Source organism: Rutilus rutilus, assembly GCF_951802725.1.
Source record: "Rutilus rutilus genome assembly, chromosome: 13".
Taxonomy (NCBI): Eukaryota; Metazoa; Chordata; class Actinopteri; order Cypriniformes; family Leuciscidae; genus Rutilus; species Rutilus rutilus.
Window position 1 is genome coordinate 19,540,424 of NC_140218.1, and position 17,084 is coordinate 19,557,507.

At 36.6% G+C, this 17,084-nt stretch overlaps 2 protein-coding genes across 22 annotated transcripts in view; both read left to right on the forward strand.

Annotated features, from left to right (window-relative positions):
- LOC311302032 (complement receptor type 1-like) overlaps window positions 1–17,084 on the forward strand; it is a 113,572-nt gene that overhangs the window by 46,734 nt on the left and 49,754 nt on the right. For 15 of the 21 annotated variants that reach the window (XM_084427553.1, XM_084427554.1, XM_084427558.1 and 12 more), the window contains 8 exons: window positions 3,314–3,508; window positions 3,792–3,888; window positions 4,000–4,076; window positions 4,233–4,415; window positions 13,092–13,286; window positions 13,571–13,667; window positions 13,779–13,855; window positions 14,323–14,496. In XM_084427553.1, coding sequence (XP_084283679.1) covers window positions 3,314–3,508; window positions 3,792–3,888; window positions 4,000–4,076; window positions 4,233–4,415; window positions 13,092–13,286; window positions 13,571–13,667; window positions 13,779–13,855; window positions 14,323–14,496 — 1,095 coding nt within the window. The remainder of the gene's footprint in view (window positions 1–3,313; window positions 3,509–3,791; window positions 3,889–3,999; window positions 4,077–4,232; window positions 4,416–13,091; window positions 13,287–13,570; window positions 13,668–13,778; window positions 13,856–14,322; window positions 14,497–17,084) is intronic. The other 6 variants (XM_084427552.1, XM_084427557.1, XM_084427564.1 and 3 more) reach the window with 5 other exon arrangements.
- On the forward strand, window positions 7,045–10,537 carry LOC311302034 (uncharacterized protein). The gene is made up of 4 exons (XM_084427570.1): window positions 7,045–7,921; window positions 8,368–8,523; window positions 9,096–9,194; window positions 9,624–10,537. Exons 2-4 carry the CDS (start codon window positions 8,506–8,508, stop codon window positions 9,918–9,920), a joined length of 414 nt encoding a protein of 137 aa, XP_084283696.1. The 5' UTR covers window positions 7,045–7,921; window positions 8,368–8,505; the 3' UTR covers window positions 9,921–10,537.

The window sequence follows — 17,084 nt, forward strand, 5'->3', positions numbered from 1 at the left end:
GCGTGTCACGCAGGCAGTGTGCAAGCTCTAAATAACCGGTTAACATGGGACCCGAAATAACGGACACGCCACGCAGCCCATTTGAAGAAACGACCATATGTTTGTTCTTTTCATTTCGTGAACACAAGACCTACAGAAGACCACCCGATACCAGAAAAGTGGCTGGGCTACGAAGTCTGAATAAAAACTCCAAGGAGAAACAAAATCATTATAGTAACCCCTGTATAAAATCTAGTCATCATGGCATGATCATCATGGCATTTATTTTGTATGATTTATAATTATTTATAGCCATCTATGATCTACTTATTGCTATCATGTGCTTTGGTTGCATTCTGATGACATTATTAATACATTTGACATGACAAAATAGCCTACCTCCATAGATATATTAACTTAGTCCAGCGTTGGCTCGACCGTGTTTAGGGCGGTGCTGAAGGCGCCGGCGAAGTTTTGGCAATCTGCCAGCTAGATGCATGAGTGTTTTCAACCAGGTCCAGAACCCGACCTGGGTGAGGCGGGGCTTTAGTTCTTTGTTGTATTCATCTGCTACGGCATGTGTAACATTTTTCTGTCAACTCTGCATAATCCTTCGCAATCGATATCGTTAGTTAGCCCAGAGAAGCGAGGAAACGGAAGTGCCGCACAAAAACCGGAAACTGGACCCATATTTACTTCCGCGTTCGAAAATAAGGTGAATACCTCTGAATCAAACACAGGACATTGAGAAACCTCCTAAACACCTAAAGGTAAGGACGCTTAAAACAAGGATTCATTTTCACTTCTCTGAGTAGCTAACTGTTAACGTATACCTACCACAACCGCTTGAAAAGACGGTATAATGAAGAAGGGGAAAAAAAGTAGAATATATATATATATATATATAAATATTGACCCACTGAAGAGATGTAGGGTGAATTAAGGGGGATTGGGACACACACACAGATATATATATATAATATAACATAATATATCAATATACACATCAATATATATTGATGTGTATATTTATATATTATGTGTGTCGGGTTAGATTAGGATTTGGGTTATGGACTCTGAACTGAACAGAGGAAGGAAGTGTTGAACAGTGTTCGTATCACGCCCTTCCGCTAAAGTTAACACATTATTTTAGTGTTACGATTAGCCTTTAAAAATTCGAATGAAGCGTGGTTAGGTAACTAAACCTATTTTATGCATTCGTTCAAATCATGTGCATGTTGTCTTTTAATAATGTGACGTTAATAATTAAAACCTGTCTTGATTGTTATGCTAACCGCTAACAGGCTAACAGAAACAAGTTTTGTTTATGTGAATCTTTTGTGCCTGTTTTGCTGTAGATAATGCTTGTGTTAACTTTTGATTATTTAAAAATGCATATTTTAAAAGTGTATTTCTTTATGCCGTGAAGCTAAAGTGCCTTTTTTGTTTATTTGGGGCAGAAAACAAATAACATTGGCCTTGATTAAGACTACATTAACAAGATGGGATCCAAGGTCTTGTGGCTCAATGTTGCTCTTCTTTCGTTTCTTATGATCTGTGAACATGTCCGAGGTGAGTATCTATCTATCTATCTATCTATCTATCTATCTATCTATCTATCTATCGTACTACGACTTAGTTTAAGGTTTTACAGTCGGTGCGTCCCATTTCGAGTACTTATGCACTATTATATGCTGTTTTGTAGTATAAACAGTGCGAGTTCTGTTCCGAATTAACGTTAAGTGAGAAAAAAAAAACAAGTGTGGAATTTTGGAAACCATGTCTGCATACTTCCCAACTATATAGGCTAGGTGAACTAGGACAAAGTTCAAACACAAGTAGGAGTTTGTGACAAAATAAGTATGTCCAAATTCGCAGTAATCATAAAAGAGTAAGGATTTCCACTAGGAAGTAGTGTGAAGCATTGTGTATATTGAGTCATTTGGGACAAAACAGTTTTTTGTTTCCCCAAGAAAATCATATCCTTATTTTTCCTACACTGACGCTATGAGTGAATTATGGGAGTAACTTCCATAGAACTGTAAAAAATCAGATACTGGCAATAAACTTGGCAATAAACTTGTAAAGCTTATTGTTTTTGTTTATTGTTTTTATAAAGCTTAACTCATTTGCAAAAACTGGTAAAATTAGGTGACATTATTCTCCTTACCTCTCAACCATTTAACATCAAAAGGAAAAGTATAAAAGTGATCAATTTCTTTCAGCAGATCATGAAAAACCCCAAAAGCTCAAGGACTTTCAAGAGTAGTTGTGGAGCAATATTATGGGTCAAATATTACTGTAAGAAATTAGAATATTTAAGGCTAATTTACATTTCATTCAGTCAATCTGACAGATGAGGATTATTAGTAGCACAAGCTTATTATTAGAAATTGTTTGTTTCAGTTCTTTTGAGTGGCACGACTCCAAACCTGAAGTGCCATCCATATTTTAAAATGCAGTAGGTTTGTTCAAAAAAGGTGGATGATATTTCCATTCTGAGAATTGTGTAAAACTGTAATATAGTAATAGAAAAGGGCACATTGTAAGTTCATTCACTGAACAAAACAGTACACGCATTTATAACCTAGTAGCATAATGTTGATACTAGCAACTAATAATGCTTTGCAAACAGAAAAGTTTAAGCCTAAAGCTTGATGGTCATAGCATGCTGCTACTATACACAGAATTAACTGAATTCTTCACTGTAAACACGGCAAACACACACATGACTTCCATTTGCTTTTGGATGTATGAATCCAAAATTATTTTACTTTTTATATTGACCTGCAACAATGTTATCATGTTCAAAGACTCAGGCCGTTAGAATGCCATATAGACCAGCTCTTCTTTGCTGCCCTTATAATGCTCTCAGGACTGATTTAATCAGCAAATGTGTTTTTGTCCACAGTTCACAAATAATTATGTAACCTTAACACCATTTTGCAACGATAACAGTGCTATATTAATCAACTTCAGCTCTTGATTATTAAGTTGTGGTTATCAACACGGTTGTGTCTAAAATCTGCTTTAGTTTCAGTGTTTGAGAGAGGCCAAAAGTTTTCAAATCTTGTAACCTTTGGCTCTATTTAAAAAGAAAAAAGAATAAAATGAAATGTATGAGCAACATATGAAGAAGCACTGTGATTTAATTTCATCAGCACATCTTCCTTAAGTCATACTAATTTACTTTTGTTTAAAGTAATCACAATCTAGTCCTTTGTTACCAAAGTAAAGCTAAGATGGTGTAGTAGTGCTAATAATTGTGAGGATGATGGATAGAATAGTATTGCGTCAGATTACTGTAAAGCATGTGTTTTGTTTATCTCCACAGCACAGTGTACACCGCCTTCTTTTCCATCAAGGAATGTCATCATGTCAGAATCTTCTCTCTCGGCTGAAAGTTTCCCAGATGGATCCACTGTAACATTTGAGTGTGATATTGGGTATAAACCAGTAAACTCAAGAGCATCTAAATATGTTACTTGTGAGAGAAACCAGTGGACAAGTCTGGAATTAGAATGCACAAGTATGTACTATCAATAATTTTTTTGAGTATCCTACATTTGTAAATTTCCCTAAAATGCCTTTGAATGTTTTTTAAAATCTAATTTAGCTATGTGAAGGATGTACAGTATAGATCAGCAAGTCCTTGAATATCTTAAGAATCCTTTATAGCAGTTTTTCTTCACTGATGCAGGAAGCTTCACAGCATCACACATTTCCGCTTAAAATAAATCTGTGTCATATAAAGTAAGGCAACACTGAAGATTATTTTTCAATAAGTCAATAATATATTTAATACTTTACAGAAAAATCATGTGGAAGTCCTCCAAAGTTTCACAATGGGAGATATGAAATAGAAGGGATTTTATTTGGCAACAAAATTACAGCAGTTTGTGACACAGGGTAAGTGAAACCATTGAAGTCAGTTTCTTTGTGCTGTTTTAACCATGGATTTAGATTTAGATTTGCTCTGATTTGGTAAGAAGATGATCTTTTTTTGTTTTTTGTTTTCAGATATATCTTAGATGGACTGATAAAAGACAGATGGTGCAGAGATCAGGGATGGGATGGCAGAGATCCTATCTGTGAAGGTGAGGTTTTTTTTTTCTTAAAATTTAATGAAATATGACCTTGAAGAGCACACATTTATTCAGAACAATTCATGATGAGTATAAACAATTATGTGATCTTCACTTTGAGATGCATCTGAAAATAAGTGTTTATTCACCTGGATTTTTTCTCTTTAGTGGTGAAATGTAAGGCACCTCCAGCCATAGTAAATGGACAGCTTGGAGACGCGCCTTTGGACAGTTATGATTATTTAGATGTCGTGTCCTACAAATGTAGCAGTGGGTTTAGTCTTATTGGAAGTTCAACACTTCATTGTTCTGAGGATGGGACTTTTAAACCTGATCCACCAAAATGTTTGGGCAAGTTATGGTTAAAGAGATGAAAAAAAAATTTATTTAAAATTTATTTTCTTTTTTTCTGTAGATGAATAAAATGTTTAATGATTAATACAATTCATTTACATAAATTACATAAACTTTTATTCTTCTCTGCCTATTTAACCTGGTATTCCTGTAAACAAGGATCCCAAACACATCACTTTATAATGACAACATAACTTGCCACACAGCAAAAGCTTCCACGAAATGTCAGGTACACATTTAACACCGGACAAAGACTAAGAAAAAGAGTAGCATGTAAAGGCCTATAAAAAGTGCTACACCCACAAAGTAGGTTTTATATACTTTAAATAGTTGTAATCTAGTTCGTTTTATGTTTTATAATAAAACAAATCAAAATACTTCCTCTTTACTTAAAATATATCAGTTTTTATATAACAATATATTTTAAATAAAACCAGTGCAATTTATTTGGCTAGTTATTTGTATGTGGTTGTTGTGTACAATAAATGTCATAAAAGTGAGTTGACAATGCACAATTTATTTGAGCAGCTGTCGATGTGGCAGGTGTGTTCATCAATCGTAAATATTTTAAATTTTATAAGTTGGCATTATCCCTTTTTCACTGGCGGGGACTTTCCCAGGCAGATGCAGTATCTTCCTCGGCACTTCAACGTTTTGTTCGCTGCAGCGGATCTGGATTTCAGGGACTGATTAACACGGTAGGTTGAGCAAATTTAGCTGAATAATGTAAAGTGACGCGAAATCGCTTACTCCACTAGGGTGCTGAGGTTAGGTTTGCAAATTGTACTGTATAGCTAGCTATCCTGCACACATGGCAAACTAAAGTGTGGTCGATCGGCAGATCACAACGGTTAAGACCGTGTTGTTAATATGAAATTAAACAAGTGGAAAGTATGATGGTGTTTTATGGACAGCAGGCAAAAAAAGGTAGCCGTGTGTCTTTGACAGGACTCTGGAATCAGATTATTTTAGTACACTTTAACATTACTAAAACAGATGCACATATTAGACTGTAGAGATGTATGCTTAGTAGTCTGTCTGATTTTAGAGATTTGATCCACGTTTTTTTAATGCTGCATAGTCAATTAATGACAGATTTTTTGTTGAAAAAACCCTAAAACTGTTTCTAACCCATTACTTAAATAAGTTACATTTACAACTGATTTTTAACCTTATTCTAACATGCATTTTCCTTGTCTTTAGATACTTAAGCACTTTTTCTACCTGGGGTCTTCAAGCTTCACATCCAGGTAAGAAAAACGTCATAATAGATACAATAACAGCTATAACTATTCCCAGGTAAGTAAATAGGCAAAATTGCAAACAATAGTGTGGGCTCCATACAATTACATTTCTGAAGACGTTTTTATGTAACGTTACCAACCACCAATAACAGGCAGATATATCACCTTCCTGTCTCCTCCTCCCCACAACAAACAGTAAAAATCACCAAATAGAGCAGTTTCTTATGATAGTCAGTCTTTCACTGAGGCAGTTTGGTAAGCTGTCAGTTGCCACTAACATTTACTCAACATCTAGTTAAATATACTGTATAACTAAAAATTACCAGGCTTTAAAAGGTATATCATAAAAAAAAAATTTAATGTGGCTTCAGCAGACAACCACAACACTGATGCCTGCACGTAGGGGATGCTATAATTGACAGGTTAACAAAATGTAATGCACCATTACACTGAATAAAATTACAGATTTCTTTCAAATTTGATCTTGTTGAAAACAATTGGAATAATGTAAGTGAATTACAATACTTAAAACAAAACATACTTAAGTAAAATTACAGATTTTAAAAACGTACACACAAAAAAAACGCAAGTAAATGTAATTCGTTACTTTCCACCTCTGGACATAACAATACATCCACACCGAGCAGGCAGACACAAACTATTATAAACTTCTACTTATGATTCATTTTCACACATAGCAATATTGCTTTAAATTATTTATGTGGGTTAATAGTCTTGGCATGAACCTGAGCGGTTTCATCCTTGTATCATTCTTATCCTTAACATTTGTAAACAAATGGTTTGCCTTCACTATTGTAACTGCAAAGTTTACATTAATTCTGAGAGACAAGGTCCATTTCATTGCTAAAGTATTAACTTCCTGGTATGATGAGCACTTTCGAGCGTTTGAGCTGGAGAGCAAAGCGCTTGTAGTTTTTGTGGAACAGAAGGATTTTACTGATGTATGTCCGCTCTCAGACTACAAGGTTGCAGGAAGGCGTTTGGTGATGCTGGAGCGCCATATTTGTCTGGAATAGATACACGTTTCATATATGGTATGAATTCAAGTGGTCACTGATATATGCATTTTTTTACAGTTCTCTTTAAGTTTCTTTGATATACCAGCACATACAACACAAAGAATGCTTGCTAAACAATGCCAGATTGAATTTAAAAATAATATGTTGTTTTGTCATCTTTTTAAGGCTATATCATCAAAATGGAGGCAGCTGTAAAAAAAATTGTCATCCTGGACCATGACATAAAGAAACTTTGTCTTCTTGGAAAGCCACATACAGTTAAAGAGTTGGAAGCTACAATAAAACAAACATTTGGGATCTCAATGGACATAAGCCTTTAGCGCAAAGACCAGGATTTTGATGACTTTGTTGCTTTAAGTTCAATTGATGACCTGAAGGATAGGGACACACTGAAGATAGTCTATGTTCCACCTGTCATTTTGTTGACAAATGTGGACATTTCTGAGCTCCCAACAGAAGATTGCTCTGTCTCCAGACCAGTGTCAGAAAATGACTCTGTCTCAACTATCAACATCAAGTGGCTCCATCTCTGCGGAATCTGATGACACTATAATACTCAGTACCAGTAGCCCTGGAATGCACAAGCCATGGCCAACTGAGTTTCCAATTCCAAAGTTTTCACATAACACTGAACTAATGCTTCAAAAAGGCAATGAAAACTACCTCAGAGATGGTTCCCTTTTGTGCAAAGAGAAGACTTACCCTGGTGTTAAGTTCAACATTCTGGAGTGTTTAGCGGAGCTCATCTTTTCTTACACTCCCTACCCAAGTGATGCACAACGATGTGCAGTCGCAGAGGCTCTCATAAAAAAGAACCCATGTTTGAAGGAGCCAGGCTCCTTCAATGGTCTCTATGGATGGCAGCAGAGCCTGAAATATAAAGTATCAAGCTACCGAAGCAAACTTCGAATGCATGGGATTCCAGAAGTCTTAGTGAACTCTCTAAAGCGCAAATCTTCTGAAGAAAAGCAACCAGCAAAGAATATTTAAAAAAAAACACGGAAAGCCGAGGTTAACTACCTGCCCCCTCATCCAGCCGGGAAAACAGAAGATTCCCTTGAGAGTGACAGGCTGGAGTTGATTTCTGAGACAAAGAAAAATAAGTTTTAATGAGATGATGTCAAGAACCTTCAGTTTGAGAAGACAGGACATTGTAGGACATGCCCCTAGTGTTGCAGATCTTCTAGAGAGATGGCCTGCCCTCTTTGAACCATCACAGGTAAGGTAAACTCAACAAAGTTGACTAGCTAAAATGTAATTCTTTGTCATCTACTGGTATGGCTACAAAATACAGTGCAGTATGCACCAAGTCAACAGTATCTTTTTCAAATTATAATTCACGAAACTTTCTTCAACATCAGATTGTTTATTTTATGCTGTGCCACATTCAGTTTTTCATTTCACATTGCTCAATTATGGTAAATGGCCCATAGTTGTGAAGACGGGGCACATAAGGCAACAAACTTGACTAATGATTAAATTTCATTCTTGCATTTTTCATACTTAATAACTATTTAGTGAATATGTTCCTTTACTGCTTGACACTGTCCATGATTTTCATTCGATTGAAAACTAATTTGTATCCTAAACTCTCATGTTGTTTAAATCACAGAAAAAACATATCACTTTTGGTATGTAAGTAAGATGGTATACTTCTCTTTACAGATCTGTGAAGAGTTCCTGAGAATCAGTTGCATATCACTTGAGTCGACATTTATGTCACAGTTGGACAAGCAAACTCCAAAGCTGTTGTCACTTTTCAACGCAAAATGAGGAGCCGTCGGTCAAAGAATCAAGTCCCAAATGATGACACTAATCCAGGTAAGAGAAAAAAATATGTAAAACATTTTACATCCACAATGTATTTTCTGTCACGTGCTTTGTCATAAATATTTCACCGTGTTCCTAATGGGAAGGATGGTGGTGTCTGTGTATCTTCAGTATATGTTGAAATCTATTGAGCCAGTTGTTTTGACACATGGTGAGCACATTCATACTACCCAGAGAATGATCATAACACCTACATTGTCAGACCCTCATCACCATTTTCCAAAAGTGTGCCTTGCTCCTAAGCAGTCTCTTTACACATAAAAGGTCCACTAAAACATGTTTAAGAAAGCATTTGAGGTGAGAAATAGACAATATACTAATATAAGCTTGATTCATATTGATGAACACAGCCTACTTGGACAGGTAAATCTCAATTTTGTGAACTGTCCCCCTTTACTTTTTTTGAGTAAACAACATTCTGATATGCTGGTGATAGTGTGAGATCTTGTAGTACTGTGGTGTATGTATAGTAGGACCTGTTATAGCAATTGAATGCAGAGGTTCTGTGATTTGTGCTACTGTCATCCGGCTGTCAAATTTGATCAAATTATACTTTTTGACAGGATCCATCTGCCTCTGTGGAGAAAAGGAAAGAAGTGGTCCTGAGATGCCTGATTGAGTACATGGGGGAGAGACAGGAAGACCTCATCAGTGTCCACCACGTATGTATTGGGCTTAAAGCTACTTGTCTATTTTTCTGTCTGTATGCTTTGATGATATGGGGTAATTACGTTTGCTCTTGAAAGATATTTAAACTCTGTAGCTTAATGAACAGTAATGTGATGACCAATCAGGTACAGGCAAGGACAATTGCATTGTTTTATTGTAATGCATCCTTTGAGCCAGAAAAAAAACAACACTCATGCTACAGTAGATAATTATAGTTTAGTACCCACACTCTATGGCACTGTCATGGTAGACTTCACTCTGGTCACATGCTCTAGTCACCATATCCGTCTAGTATCCACCACCTTTAGCAACAAAAGTACAATTTTGACTTTGTGTCTTATGTCTTCTACCTGTCTGCTTTATTCATCTCATTACCTGTTTGTCTGACCAAACTCTTGATTCTTTTTTGTCTCCACCAATAGAGTCGTGCTGAAATAGAGGTGCATGCTGAGCTTGGCAGTTGCACACTGAAAATGTACATGTGCCATCATCCCGACACGATTGGGATTATCATAGAAGGACAGCCCATAGTCAGAGGTGTGCCAAACCTGTCGAAAGCATGCTGCCTCTTGTTTGGACTTACCTATTCTCTCGACCTCAAGTACCCCTCAAAACTGGTGTATACTTTTGAGATATATCAGAGGCTTTTTGTGGGATTGGACCCCATGCGTCCTAAGCCATCATCCAAGTATGCAAATCTCCTCACCAAGTTGTCTTAGATGATTTCTCAATGGCATCTGGCATTGTTTGCCATCATTTGAAAAAATCAATCACTTTGGTTGGTGAGTTTACCAAATACCAACTTTGATTTATTTGAAAACTGATTTAAAATAATTAGTCTTACAGATTTTTTTTTTTTTTTTTTGGACCTTAAGACTCATTTTTACAGTTGCTCAGGTAATATAATTTCCATGGTTATTTTCCTTTTGTGTTCATTGTTCAGTGCCCTAATTAATGTGGACTTTGGACTGTTCTGTGCCGATCATTACCTCATGAGGTATTTACTCAACAGTGTTGTGTGCACAATTTGGGAGTTCTTAAAAATAATAGTTGTTCCAAATATAGAAATACTTAAATAATTTTTTACATTGCAGTTCCAGTGTGATACAATGAGATGTTATTGCTCACATTTACCTTTATCCGAACATTGCAGATTGGGCAGTTTGGATATTTCACTGTACTGTTCAGAACAGGTTGAAAATACACTTATACAGTGTTTGTTGTATATTATAGTGTATGTGCGGCCACATTTATTTGCTGTTTTGTAGTCACTGTTAAAAGTGAGACAGCAGTATGGTGACACTGGTTGACATTAAATAAATGTTATTGTCTTCAATCTATCTTCTCATCTATTTCTTCTTCAATTGAATTTGTAATTCACACAGTGAAAATTTAATTGTGGATATCAAGAAGGAGCATTGTTACTAGTGAAAATCTAATTCCTGATATCAAAAACTGCCATTGTTACTAGTAGAAATCTAATTCCTGATATCAATAACTATCGTTTTAAATAGTGAAAATTGAATTGTTGATATCAAGTATTCATATCCTGGAAATGAATAAAAGTTAAAACGGCTTGCCATAATGAGGCAGCCTCTCGCAATGCAAAGTCATTGGAGACCGTTGGATTGTTCCCCCCCCCCCCCCCCCCCCCCGGTGGGCGTGGTCTTCAGATTATGACGCGTTGCGCTCTCTCTCTATTGTGGGTATTTTTAGGGAGTGAACGTTTCAGTGCACTGGAAGGATTTAGTGATTGAGAAAACCCTTAAAATGGCCAACCCCCTGCTAAGTGTCCTGACTATAGAACTAGCGAGCTGATTGACCCCTTCATTCCTTCCATTCTTGCTGTCATATCCTGTTCAATCTTCCGCACATTCAACATTGAATAAACTCCTTTCTGTTGGTCTGTTTATCTTAGAGCTAATCTTGAAGCTGTTTGCTATGACATATTCATGTGAGCTAATAAATGTAGTCAAAGTAGGGAATGCAGTGGGTAGGAAGGAACCATTTACTCATATAAGCTCTATTTATAAGGTATCTGTCAATGGTAACTGACTGTTATGAAACAGCTGGGTCTTTTATGATTGGCTTACAGTAGGCCTACAAGGTGCATTGGATACAATTTGAGTGGTACTCTACCAATGCCACAGATCTAGACTAAATAAAACTGATAAATAAGAATTATTCTCCTCTTGCTTTGGTGTGGATCATTACTGAAACAGATTTGAACAGGCAAGGTTTTTGTGAGTGACCTGTTCCTAACAAAAAGTGGTCTGTTCTTTTTTTGGCCTTAGAAGACTTTGAATAGAGTGAATGGCTTTTTTGGCAATATTGTTGTTGTTGCTCTTTTGGGGGCTTGAACAGCGACTTGTCACCATCTGCTTTTATTGTACTGAAAAGTTTTATTGTACATTATCAAAGGCAAAAGTAACAGTTTATGAAGAAATCCAAAACAAAATGTTTCTGTGCTGCCTCCAAATATATCCTGTTCATATATGCATATATCACAGAACATGTTTGTTTTTACAATAGCAGATTTTAGATAACTATACAGTGATCAAATGCATTTATTACTGTCATGTTTTATTCATTTAGGCCTAATATTGTGTGTTCCTGAGACGTGTCTGACGATCTGCCCCATGCCATGAATATGTGAATTTAACCAGGCTTTGGCATTTGTGCTGTACTTCATTTACTGATATTTGTCAAATTGATAGCTTCTTGTTCTTGGCTTCTGATTTTTCAATAAAATTCCCCAAAAAAATTCCCAAATATGGCCTTCTCACATCTATGAGCCACAAGAATGGTACTTAATGGATTTGCTTGATAAAATAAAGATTTATAGGCTCTTATTATTATGAAATGTTAATTTGAAACAAAGTTATTTCAGAATTAAGTTTCTCATTATTATGACTTAAAGAATTATATTTTTATTCAACTGTGGTGGAAATAAAGCATAAACCCCATATTGCTAGTTATAGACCTTATTCAGAGCAGCGCCATGACCGGTATGAAAGTGAGGCTAGCCGTGTTTTCAAAGGCATCCGCTGTAAAAAGCTGTAGGTCACTAATTATCAAGAGTTTTTGTCAACTGAAATTGTGAAGTTTTTTTACAGTGTTTCTTCAGCAGAACAATCCAAAAACACATTAAATATAAGTACAACACAAGGGTGATTGGGACAGTTTTTGAATTTCTGCCTCGTTCAAGGTTTCTTGCCATAAATTAAAAACATCAGCCCAACACATGATACATTTCTGTAATATTGAAGATGTTATCCATTTTAACAGGAAAAAAAGTTAATAATATAATGAAAAGATGTGTGACATAAACGTTTATGTAAAATGAGCCAAAACCCATTTTTTGAGTAATATTTGGGTGATTGGGACAGCACATCTTTTCATTCATTTAGGGTAGTGTAAGCATAGCGTATTGCAAAAGTTAGTTCATACTTATAATTGCAATCTTTTTTTTTCTGTTCATTATTTAGAGTCATATTTATTTCTGTTCAATATTTTAATATTTTCTGTTCTATATTAATCAACTTCAGCACTTGATTAACTAAGTTGCAGTTATCAACACGGTTGTGTCTAAAATCTGCTTTAGTTTCAGTATTTGAGAGAGGCCAAAAGTGTTCAAATCTTGTAACCTTTGGCTCTATTTAAAAAGTTAAATGTATGAGCAACATATGAAGAAGCACTGTGATTTAATTTCAACAGCACATCTTCCTTAAGTCATACTAATTTACTTTTGTTTAAAGTAATCACAATCTAGTCCTTTGTTACCAAAGTAAAGCTAAGATGGTGTAGTAGTGCTAATAATTGTGAGGATGATGGATAGAATAGTATTGCGTCAGATTACTGTAAAGCATGTGTTTTGTTTATCTCCACAGCACAGTGTGCACAGCCTTCTTTTCCATCAAGGAATGTCATCATGTCAGAATCTTCTCTCTCGGCTGAAAGTTTCCCAGATGGATCCACTGTAACATTTGAGTGTGATATTGGGCATGAACCAGTAAACTCAACAGCATCTAAAAATGTTACTTGTGAGAGAAACCAGTGGACAAGTCTGGAATTAGATTGCACAAGTATGTACTATCAATATTTTTTTTTGAGTACCCTATATTTGTAAATTTCCCTAAAGTGCCTTTGAATGTTTTTTAAAATCTAATTTAGCTATGTGAAGGATGTACAGTATAGATCAGCAAGTCCTTGAATATCTTAAGAATCCTTTATAGCAGTTTTTCGTCACTGATGCAGGAAGCTTCACAGCATCACACATTTCCGCTTGAAATAAATCTGTGTCATATAAAGTAAGGCAACACTGAAGATTATTTTTCAATAAGTCAATAATATATTTAATTCTTTACAGAAAAATCATGTGGAAGTCCTCCAGAGTTTCACAATGGGAGATATGAAATAGAAGGGATTTTATTTGGCAACAAAATTACAGCAGTTTGTGACACAGGGTAAGTGAAACCATTGAAGTCAGTTTCTTTGTGCTGTTTTAACCATGGATTTAGATTTAGATTTGCTCTGATTTGGTAAGAAGATGATCTTTTTTTGTTTTTTGTTTTCAGATATATCTTAGATGGACTGATAAAAGACAGATGGTGCAGAGATCAGGGATGGGATGGCAGAGATCCTATCTGTGAAGGTGAGGTTTTTTTTCTTAAAATTTAATGAAATATGACCTTGAAGAGCACACATTTATTCAGAGCCATTCATGATGAGCATAAACAATTGTGTGCTCTGCACTTTGAGATGCATCTGAAAATAAGTGTTTATTCACCTGGATTTTTTCTCTTTAGTGGTGAAATGTAAGGCACCTCCAGACATAGTAAATGGACAGCTTGGAGAGGAGCCTAGGGACAGTTATGATTATTTACAGGCCGTGTCCTACAAATGTAACAGTGGGTTTAGTCTTATTGGAAGTTCAAAACTTCATTGTTCTGAGGATGGGACTTGTTTGAGGAAGTTATGGTTAAAGAGAAAAAAAAAGAAGTTTTTTTACTTTCGTTTAAATTTCTTTTCTGTTTTTCTGTTGATGAATGAAATGTTTAATGATTAATACAATTCATTTACATAAATTACATAATCTTTTATTCTTTTCTTTTTTTTCAGATGTGTGTCCAAAGCCTGAAATTCCAAACGCATATAGAATCGAAGGAAGACCACCCCCCTATATACTGAGCAACTTTATAAAATACAAATGTGATAATGGCTATACAATGAAAGGAGAATCTCAAATTTTGTGCACAGAAAATGGATGGAACCCTAAACCACCAAAGTGCATTGGTAAGAATATAATGATTTTATTATTGCATGACTGCACACCCTGTTATCTCTTAGTGATGTCACTGTTTAAAGGAGTAGCTCACCCAAAATGAAGATGAGAATTTACTCACTTGTCATTTGTTAAGAAAGTCTTGAGCTATTAGTCTAGCTGACTTTCACATTTAGAGGGCTGCATTGGGATTGGACCCAGCGCAAATCTCGCGGGAGTGGGCGGTTTTACCTTTTCTGCAGGTGGGAGTGGGCGGTCAAAAAAATACAGCTTGGGTGCCTCTATTTGCTGTGTAAAAAGAAAGGAGTCAACAAGTGAAGTTCACACAGTCGATCAGTAACATTCTCTTCCTCCATTGCAATCTGTAGTAGGCTAAGCTAAGTGATTAATTATTTCATTAATTCGTTGAGTAAATTCACATCATGAAATACAACGCCAAGAAAACCCCAAAAAGTGTCAGTGAACTTTCTTCACTAACTTCGTTACGACAAACACAACATATACAGTGGGTACGGAAAGTATTCAGACCCCCTTAAATTTTTCACTCTTTGTCATATTGCAGCCATTTGATAAAATCATTTAAGTTCTTTTGTTTTCCTCATTATTGTACACACAGCACCCCATAATGACAGAAAACACAGATTTGTTGACATTTTTCCACATTTATTAAAAAAGAAAAACTGAAATATCACATGGTCCTAAGTATTCAGACCCTATGCTGTGACACTCATATATTTAACTCAGGTGCTGTCCATTTCTTCTGATCATCCTTGAGATGGTTCTACACCTTCATTTGAGTCCAGCTGTGTTTGATTATACTGATTGGACTTGATTAGGAAAGCCACACACCTGTCTATGTAAGACCTTACAGCTCACAGTGCATGTCAGAGCAAATGAGAATCATGAGGTCAAAGGAACTGCCTGAAGAGCTCAAAGACAGAATTGTGGCAAGGCACAGATCTGGCCAAGGTTACAAAAAAAATTCTGCTGCTCTTAAGGTTCCTAAGAGCACAGTGGCCTCCATAATCCTTAAATGGAAGACGTTTGGGACGGCCAGAACCCTTCCTAGAGCTGGCCGTCCGGCCAAACTGAGCTATCGGGGGAGAAGAGCCTTGGTGAGAGAGGTAAAGAAGAACCCAAAGATCACTGTGGCTGAGCTCCAGAGATGCAGTCGGGAGATGGGAGAAAGTTGTAGTAAGTCAACCATCACTGCAGCCATCCACCAGTCGGGGCTTTATGGCAGAGTGGCCCGACGGAAGCCTCTCCTCAGTGCAAGACACATGAAAGCACACCTGAAGGACTCCAAGATGGTGATAAATAAGATTCTCTGGTCTGAGACCAAGATAGAACTTTTTGGCCTTAATTCTAAGCGGTATGTGTGGAGAAAACCAGGCACTGCTCATCACCTGTCCAATACAGTCTCAACAGTGAAGCGTGGTGGCAGCATCATGCTGTGGGGGTGTTTTTCAGCTGCAGGGACAGGACGACTGGTTGCAATCGAGGGAAAGATGAATGCGACCAAGTACAGGGATATCCTGGACGAAAACCTTCTCCAGAGTGCTCTGGACCTCAGACTGGGCAGAAGGTTCACCTTCCAACAAGACAATAACCCTAAGCACACAGCTAAAATAACGAAGGAGTGGCTTCACAACAACTCCGTGACTGTTCTTGAATGGCCCAGCCAGAGCCCTGACTTAAACCCAATTGAGCATCTCTGGAGAGACCTGAAAATGGCTGTCCACCAACGTTTACCATCCAACCTGACAGAACTGGAGAGGATCTGCAAGGAGGAATGGCAGAGGATACCCAAATCCAGGTGTGAAAAACTTGTTGCATCTTTCCCAAAAAGACTCATGGCTGTATTAGATCAAATGGGTGCTTCTACTAAATACTGAGCAAAGGGTCTGAATACTTAGGACCATGTGATATTTCAGTTTTTCTTTTGTAATAAATGTGCAAAAATGTCAACAATTCTGTGTTTTTCTGTCAATATGGGGTGCTGTGTGTACAATAACGAGGAAAAAAAAAGAACTTAAATTATTTTAGCAAATGGCTGCAATATATAACAAAGAGTGAAAAATTTAAGGGGGTCTGAATACTTTCCGTACCCACTGTATATTCACCGCAGAGAAGAAGGAACATGGATTGTATTTGATTTTGTGTTTTTGTTCATCTTGATTTCTCACAAATTGTGTGTTTTTCTGGGTCTTTCATGAACACACAGTCAAGCACAGACCATCGGCCAAGGTGAAGATTTTCATTAAATAATACATTAAATTTCATATTGTATACCCCCTGAACTCTTAGAATATATGCCACATGGGATCATTCTGTGATATTTTTCAGCTTGTATTCTCTGGCTCTGTAGGCATTATTGTCTGACTCTGGTTTGAACTGAACACTGCTACTGACAGTTTCTGACATTTTCAGTGCGTCCTGTTTTGTTGTCGGTATGAGCTCTTGAAGCTCCGCCCTATTCTTGAAAGGGGTGGGAGCACCAGTTCATTTACATTTAAAGGGACACCCACAAAAAGGCACGTTTTTGCTTACCTCCTAAAAGTGGCAATTTCAACATGCTATAAAAAATTATCTGTGGGGT